This window comes from Myotis brandtii, unplaced genomic scaffold (genome assembly GCF_000412655.1).
Source record: "Myotis brandtii unplaced genomic scaffold, ASM41265v1 scaffold131, whole genome shotgun sequence".
Taxonomy (NCBI): Eukaryota; Metazoa; Chordata; class Mammalia; order Chiroptera; family Vespertilionidae; genus Myotis; species Myotis brandtii.
Window position 1 is genome coordinate 5,833,315 of NW_005354632.1, and position 9,076 is coordinate 5,842,390.

The 9,076-nt window shown below is 48.9% G+C and overlaps 1 protein-coding gene across 1 annotated transcript in view; it reads right to left on the reverse strand.

Annotated features, from left to right (window-relative positions):
• NTNG1 (netrin G1) overlaps positions 1–9,076 on the reverse strand; it is a 202,783-nt gene that overhangs the window by 29,318 nt on the left and 164,389 nt on the right. The window contains exon 4 of the mRNA XM_005860123.2: positions 8,723–8,895. Within this exon, the coding sequence (XP_005860185.1) occupies positions 8,723–8,895 (173 nt within the window). The remainder of the gene's footprint in view (positions 1–8,722; positions 8,896–9,076) is intronic.

A 9,076-nucleotide genomic window follows, 5' to 3' on the forward strand; every position in this document is an offset into this window, starting at 1 on the left:
CTCCCCCTCCCTTCCTCTCTGAAATCAATAAAAATATATTAAAAAAAAAAAAAAAAGACGACTCCTGGCCAAGAGCAGAGGCACCAGCTGTCGGGGTTGGGAGCCTTGCTCTTGCACTCGCTGCCTGTGTGACCTTGGGGTAAGTTGCTAAGGCTCCAGGAGGCTCGGTTTCCTGCCTCATAGTGTTGGCAAAGATGACAGAAATTGACATATGCAAAGCACTCAAAACACGGCTTGGCAGGTAGTATGTGCTAGCTCCATCTTTGCTACGATGACGATTATTGATGCAGTTGGTTCATCAAACAAGCAACCCCATGATAGATATCGCCAATGAACAGTCAGAGATTTATATCTTCTCCACTAAATTCGGGTTGAGAGCATGAGATGGAAGTCAGACTGCACTGAGGGACAGCCCTGCTCTGCCCCCGCTGAGCTGGGTGACTGCGGGCAAGCTCCCCAGCTCTACCCGTTTCCTCACTGGAGAGGGGCTAATGATGTCTACCGCAAAGGGCTGCTGTGCGCGTTGAATGGGATAATCCATAAAAGTGTCTGACACACGGTACACAGTCCATACCAGGCAGCTGTTAATGAGCTGTTCGGACGTGCTGGTTACATCGTGAAGTGTACAAGCAGGTGGTAACTGTAGGAATCGTTAAACTTCTATTTTAGTATTTATTTTTTTGAACGACTGCCCTCTGCTTATTTTAATTGATCCCTGTAGATTCCTAGCTTTGTTTTCTTTAAAACCAAGAGCTGTTTTCTTATTTCTTCAAAGGGAGGGGAGAAGGAGAAATAAAAGCTTGCCATTACTTGTTAACACCTTGGAAGGAATGAGATCCTATGTTCCATCATTAGATACATTAAAATTCTCTAGATTTTATTTATCTTTATTTTTAAAATATATTTTTATTGATTTCAGAGAGGAAGGGAGAGAGAGAGATAGAAACATCAATGATGAGAGAGAACCATTGATCAGCTGCCTCCTGCACGCCCCACACTGGGGATTGAGCCTACAATCCGGGCATGTGCCCTGACCAGGAATTGAACCATGACCTCCTGGTTCATAGGTCAACACTCAACCACTGATGCATGGTGGCTGGGCCAGAATCTTTCAATTTTAAATGAACAGAGTTTATGGGGCTTCAGCTCAATTACTGATCACTGATCAACCCAAACTGGAGACCTCAATTTCAATTTCCATTTCCATGTCCGTGCAGCAGCTCAAGCTGCACGCGCTCTCTGCAGAGGGGAGCTGAACTCCTGACCCCACGCTCCGTCGGCTGCCTTGCCACAGCACGACAGTGACTTGGTACTGAAATTTTCTTTCCTTTGCAAATCCCCTGTTGAGTGAGAAATGATGGCCGCATCATCATCTTAGTATCATCAACAGGAGGCTCCAAATTTCCCCGTGATTGAAAGCCCTGCTCCACTGGGGGAAGCTGCTTGCCTTTTGTAATCCGTCAGAGAAGAGGGAAGCTGGGCTGCAGAAAGAGACGTCTCATGCGCTTGTAAACTCACGGGGAGCTAGAGGGCCATGCATAATGCAAAGCGAAGTTCTCAGTTCTCGGGGTGCTCGGCCCCCCCCCGCCCGCCGTGGAGAGCCAATCCCCAAGACTGATGAAACCCTTGCTGCAGTAAAGCACCTCAGACTCATGCAAAACTGTCTCCGTTCCTTCGGGGAGCCCCGTGCAGAGAGCCGTGTTCGCTGCAGCGACAGATCCCCTAAGCAGGGCTATCATGCGATCCTGTTTTCCATCAGCTGACATTTGGGTGCTTAAAATTCAGGCTCTTCCTCACGCTGCGGCTGGCCTTTTTGTGAGATGTCACCAGGTGACCACGTCCTCCTCCACTGCTGTCAAATGGGAATTGCTTCGCAAAGATTTTTTTCGACTGCTGGTTGGAAAAGAGCTTTTTGAAGTTGAGAACAGCTGACTGCCAAGGGATGTCTACTGGTGTAGTTTCAAATGTTATTCTTTCCCTCATGTTTCTTATTTAATGTCCAAACACCTGGGTTTTGGTTCCCCACAGACAACTGGTGAAGAATTTAATAAACCCATTGCATCTATTTAAAGAGCTTCGAACAAGTCACGAGGAATCTTTCAAATGTTGAAGGAACTGAGATAGGAATGCAGTTCATTTCTTGAAAGCGGGCTTCTTCGGGGTGGGGGATGAGTCAATGGGTGAGATCCTATCCCACACCAGTGACAGTGCCCCTAAGCCACGGGACAGACGGTTTGAAAAAGGCCCAGCGAATAAGTGACCAGACTGCGGCCATCAGGAGCTCTACCTGCAAAAGCCCAGCCAGTAAAGATGCAGGTGATGAGTAAGAACACGGGTGTGTTCTGTTGCCATTACTTCCGACGCCCTCCCAGCCCTGGTCCCTGGTCCAAAGGGCTGTACAGAGCCGTCTTCCAGGAACTTGAAGGTGAAGGAAAGACCGCCTTCACAGCATGGCGCTGTGGCATCATCATACAGGGGATCCAATCAGAGATGGCTAAAGTCACCTGATGCCAACAGAAGGGCTCTGGGGCCTGAGTGTACATGACAAACAACAGAGGTGGCCTTAGCGGATTGATTGCCATCTGTCCTGAGGCACGTGGTGGCAGGGTGGCCTAGCAGTGTCTCAGGAAGAGGGATGGGGAACCTCCCACCTTGACCTCTGTGCCGTTGATGCTGGGGAGGCTGGGCTGCGGTCAGATGCATGTGTCAGGGTGTTTCCGCCCGATGTTATTAGCATTCGAGTCATTTACATTTCGTGACCCCGTGCTTGGCAAGCAGCCTTCTGATGATTATCTGGCTCCGCAAGGAGACCGACTCACAGGGGAGAGACTACACTGGTCCTAAGGACTGGGGCAGTCCAGACACCGGAACAGTCCTTCCATACTGTGAGGGAGCAACTGACATGTGGACACACTTTATCTCCCCCATTGAGCTGTCCCCAAAGGGAGACACTGCTGATCAGACTGGGATGGGTCCTCGTGCGGGATCTCAGTGAAATTCTAATGACATTGTGCGCTGACTGTGTTCCTGCCACTCTTACAGATGCCTCACATGCATGAATTTGTTTCACTTTGATGACAACCCGATGAGGTCAACACTCGGGTGTATTTCGTGAGTGGGAGAAACTCACACATGAAGAGCTTGCCCACAATCATGTCAGTAAGTTGGGAAAGAGACTGGGATTTGAATTGAGTGGTGCTACCTGCTGTTCAGCTGTGGGTGTTGTTGCCATGTAAGGTAGGCACGCTGTACGACCCTTCAAAATGCTAAAGCTTTTGAATTCCAGGGCCTATCTGGCCTCATGAGCTTCCAATAAGAGACTGCAGGATGGTGTTTGCATGGATAGTTTGGCATTCGGGGTTTTCTAGATCGGGCCCACAGGCTGGTTCATACACCTAAGGCTCTGCAAGGAAGGTCCTCTCTTATTGGGCCGACAGGCTCTGCATCTGGAAGGTTGGTGGTCCGGTCGCCGAGGCCAGGAATGCCACTTGGGGAGGCCTGTGAAAACCAGCCGGGCAGTGTGTCATCTCCGGATGGCTGGATGGGCCATGAGCAGCCAGGGAAACAAAGCAAGTCTTTCTCCTACCGTGTTCCCTTCACGTTCTCAGGGGGTCTCTTCCTTAGGAGACTGGGTCCCCTGGGCCCTTGTGTTAGAGCCGATGAGCAGCGACGGCCACATTTTCCAGGAGACACAGGAAAGTCAACAGGAGGTCAATGTACCCACACGGGCATTATAGGGTTCTTTCGGTTCACTTATTTGTTCACCAGATAATTAATTCCATAAACACTTATAGAAAATAGATGGCCCCACTCTTAAATGGCTAGCATTTTAGCTCCTGAAGTCAAACAGAGCTGAGTTTAAATCTTGCTCTGTCATGCATTCGCTGTGGGACCTGGAGGCACCTAACTAACCTCTCTGTGCTTGTGTCTCCTTATTTGTAAAATGGGGCGGGGGGGGTGGGAAACAGGGAGGACTGAATGCAAGAAAGCACACAAAGCACTTCCCAAAGTCTAAAAGCCTCTGGCAAGCTTAATCAAGAGTAACTGTCATTATTATTAGAATTTTGGTGATAGATAATCAATTGTAAGTGTCCATACATTGCCAAGACTCCAGAGAGGAAAAAGCAATTGATGTGGCATGGGAGAGCCTAGGTAGGCTCCGCTGAGGAGCTGACATTGAAAAGCAGTCTTGAAAATGAGCAGAATTTCCATTGAGACCAAAGAGAAGGATGACTTCAGTATCCAGGGTGTTGACTTTGAGATTTGCACAGCTGGAAAAATTGTCTTGATTCATTAGAAAAACTCTGGCTATAATTGGTAGATTACTGTTGAACCAATAATACTAAGAACTAAAACCCAGGTATAGATGGGAATATCAAGGAAATAAAAAACACCTGTAGATCGAGAAGGGGCGGGTGTGTGTCAGAAAATGTAAAGCAAGAGCAGAAGGGGGTTCTTTGAAGGCAAAGAAACAACAAGTAGAGATCCAGGGAGAGAAGCAGGAGAGAGCGGGGAGAGAAGCAGAGACCAGAGGAAGCCACTGAGGTCCCCTGAGAAGCAAGATGGGGTCAAGACCCAGCTGGGTTCTGACCCTGACTCGCTATGGAAACCTCCAAGGTTCCTTCCCCTCTACCGCCATCCGCCTCCACATCTACAGCGTGAGAACAGTAGCATCTTCCTATAAGGCTGTTGTGAGTTAGGAATGAGCTAACGCACTTAGAGCACTTTGGAAAGTGTCTGGATGATGACACATATGTGTTAACCTGGGAAAATATAAATCGGTCAATGCAAATGTAATACCAGAGAAAAGAAGGGAACCACCGCCAATTACTTTCCCTCACTCCGAGGGGCCCTGGCTAGTGTGCAACAACTCAAGTTGGATTTCTGAGCAAACAAATAATGTCAGTGTCAGACCAATTTAATTTTCTTTCTTGGGAGAATATCAGACCGTGTAGGTAGAGGGAAAGGGGAAGATTGAATACAGCTCAACTAGCTGGGCTTTCTGTCTGCCTCCATGACATTTCTATCTGCAGCCTGAAGAAACAGATTAGAATAGCCTCTCCCCCAAAAGGTAGTTTAGAAATAGAAAGTTATTACTGTCCCATGAACAAAGAATCTGGGAAACAGTAGATCAAATTGGCTACTTGACTATAGGATTCTCCAATTTTTTAAATAAGGTAATGTGAATAGCTAAGAGTTAGGATAGTGGACAGCATTTTTCAAAATTTCTTGGCCATTAAATTCTTTTAAGGGTCATAGAACACAGTATGGAAAGCAGTTTGGTAATATTATATTACTAGAGGCCCGATATACGAAATTCATATACGGGGCTCAGCCCTTGCAGCCCTGGCTTCGTCCGGAAGGTTGTCCGGAAGTTTGTCTGGTCTAATTAGCATATTACGCTTTTATTATTATAGATCTTTCCTAGAGTGATAGTTTCTAAGTTTGATTATTACGTTTGCAGCATCTCTATGTAGAAAAATATTGTGTGTTATTCTACGGGGATCAGAATTGAAAGAGGTGCTACTTAATACTTCTATTCATGAGCTGGTCAGTGAGCCTCAAGAGAATCTGGACAGAGTTGCTGTGGACTCAGAAGCTAGAAGAAGTAACATTCAAAATAGAATTCCCTTAGAAACAGCATGAAGATCAACAGGGAAAAGGAGAGAGATGTCTTACCGATAAAACATCATTTCTACCCATTTCTGTAAAGAAATAAGGGGAAGATTTCGATGCGCACATCCAGGGATTACCCAGCACGGGCGTCATCCCCAAGTCACCGAGAAGTTGATGCTGAGAGGACGGAGGTTTTACATTTTTGAATTAGGATATGGCATATCCTAAGTGTCCCTCCTCGAGAGCTGACTTGTAATTCACCAAATGGAGTCACAGGTCTGTGTGTGTGTGTGTGTGTGTGTTGGGGTGGGAGTGGGTGGAGGGAGGGCTGCTCGCGCACGTGCCCGCGAGCTCATGTATGCACATGCATAAGAAAAAGCCACTATACAATGAGAATCATAACAGCGCTACAAGTCCTGTGCTTGACTTTAAATTCCCACACTAAAAAAATGAGAGCGATTTCCTGGGCAAGCAACCAGGTAAGAGACGTGAACATCGTACCACCTGGAAAAAGGAGTTAATGATGCTAACCTGGACAGGAAAAGAAACCGGGGCCAGTGTAAGGCTTTCTCTATTTAAAAAGAGAAAGAAGGTGGTTGGAAATGCAGAGACACTCACTATTGATGCTAAGAAATAAGTTTGATAACAATGAAAACTGTCCTCCAATAGGGACAAGTCTGCCTAGGAAAAGAAGCCAAAAGATGAACTTAGTTTGAATACTTAGTGGGTGGCAGGTGTCATGCCGCGCACGTTGCTGCATTAGTTTATTCGTTCTCTCGAATGCCCGGGGACAGGCGCTGCCGTGATCCCCACAGTCCAGGCGGGGAAGCCAAGGGTTGGAGAGGTTTGTTGACTTCTTCGAGGTCACACGGCTAGTGAATGGACGGACCGGTGTGGGGTCCTGGAGCCCGTGCGTGCTAGGCCACCAAAGTGCTGCCTTTCACCCATGGGCATGTTGCAGCACCGTCTGATATGGCAGAGATTTCAGGTAAGGGGTTGGTTCCATTGAGAGAAGTTTCCATTGCAAGACAAGACCATCGTAGGTAAGCTCTAGGATCTTTAATCCGATTTCCTGCATGTTGAGAATTGAAACATTCATCCAACCTCCTTGGCCACTGTGCCCACCTGTCGCCTTCCTATTTTACAGAGTCTCTAGAAGGACAGGAAAAGGGGAGAGAGGGATGGCCAATGGAGTCGCCGAGGAAACCCGGAGGAGGTTGTGTTCCTGGGGCCAGGGAGTGGACTGATGTTCTGCAATAATCAAAGGACGAGGGGTATGCAGTCGCTCCCACGGAGAATGGAACAAGACCTTCATTTCCATAAAAAGCGTGGCTGGCACAAGGAGGTTTCCCCAGTGCGACGGTCTTGAAACAAACAGACATGGAGGCACAGTTACAGGTAGAAGAGCAGGGTCCTGCTAGCATGGAAGCCAGCGCCTTGGACAGCAGCGTGCCCAGCCGCCCTTCTGGTGGCCTGGACACGTTGGCCTGCCCCGCGGGCCCGCCGGGATGCCCGCCAGTGATGGTGAACTTGACTTTCTTCCGTCCTGTCTCACTGAAGATGGGACAGACGCCGAGAATGAAATCGGAGCCATTTTCACTGTGGGGAGCTTTTAAACTCAATTTGACGACCGTGGTGATGGGGATGCTTAGATAGCCGGCCACTGGGCAGCAGAACAAATAACCTCAGGGGTTCCTTCGGAATTCATGAGCGATGGCCCGCGACGACCCAGGAACGCCCGGGAGAGGCTCAGTTAATAAAATCCCCCTGAAAAATCAACATTTCTGCCCAACAGGGCTTTGTGTATTAATTTCAGGAGCTGGATGGCCATTTTTCCCTTTAACACAGATAGAAACCGAATTCCCTTACACTGAGCGATTTTCTCCTCTGCTTCCTAGAAATTTCATCATCATTTCATGCCCCCACACTCCACGGCTTGTTACTGGGCTCATTGCTCTTACGTCTACCTTGGTAAGGCCCTGGGGCCGGTGGTACTGGTTTTAGGTTTTGGCTTCTCTCAGATGCGGCTTGGAGGCTCCTGGTAACATTCCCTGCCTTGCACGGAGGAGGTGGCTTTGTGAGTTTTCCTGCTCTTGTAGCTTCTTCTCACCTGGGTGGGTGTAGGCTCAACCTCACCCCTCCTCTGCTTTTGAAAGATGGCAATTCTGGGCTTGTGCAAGTGGCTAAGGGGCCCATCCCTGGGATTGGGCGAATCACCTGGAAATGATGACTTCTCTCCTTGAGTGTGTCACAGCGTGGTTTCAGGGGGGCACACGCGAGTGGTCACGGGGCACCCCCCAGGGGTCCTGTAAACACAGGGAATGCCTCGCTCTTTTCACAGGGACACAAACATTTCTTTTCTCATTGTGGCCCTCGTACGCCTACAGTCACTCTTTATCTAAACCAGGGATGGGGAACCTTTTTTCCTGCCAAGGGCCATTTGGATATTTATCACATCATTCCCCGGCCATTCAAAATCATCAACTTAAAAATTAGCCTGTTCTATTTGGTCAAACATTTAGTTAACTCACCTCTAATGCCTTGGCAGGGCCAGACCAGATGATTTCACCGGCCTTATACGGCCCGGGGGCCGGACGTTCCCCATCCCTGTTCTAAAGGGCGCCTCTGCTAACAGGACCCAGGCCTCGAGTAACATCTCAACCACGGGGGTTTGGAAAAAGCCAATTATTTCACTGGACAAAGTTGGGCTGCGGCTAAAATCGGAGAGGGAAGCATTTCTGAACAAAGTGTCTCTCGGGTCACCCAGCGTGAGAAACGGGACTGCAAATATTTAGAAACTTTCCCAGGAGTTATTTATGGTTCACATCGAGTGAGAGTTTGAATGTCTTTGTTATTTTTATAGGAAACTAATTTGAGGGAGGAAAGAAAGCACCTGTTTCACCCACTCAGAAAAAACACTCCTCCTGCGATTTCCATCGTTTCCCAGCCCACGTGATGTGAACACCAGCAGACGGATATGAACACGACCCAGCGCTGACATGTGCTTAAAAATGGGGAGACAGGGACGGGAGCCTCAGCTGCGTTCGGACAGGAACAGCAGCCGCTCGTCGTGCACAAAAGCCGGGGTGAGGAGCGAGCTACTCACAGGTGTTGGCGGTGCCCTTGGGGATGGGGAGGTACGAGCCCGGGCTCCAAGGCCGGCCCTGGTAGTTCTTCTTGCATTTCCCACAGTCGGGCCCTGTCGTGTTGTGCTCACACTCACAGGTCAGCTTGCTGTTGTCGTACACGCACACCGTGGCGTGGAGGTTACATTTGCACCTGGGCAGAGGAGAGACAAGAGGTCATTGTCAGTGAGGCTGGCCTGGTGGTCACTGAGCCTGTTCCCACCTGTGTCACCTGGTTGTGGCTCCAGTGCTACCTACAGGCTCCAGGGGAAAAGGCGGATTTGCAGCTCCGCCCTCAGGATCTTTCCAGCAAGTGCCCTGGGGGTGGGTGGGTG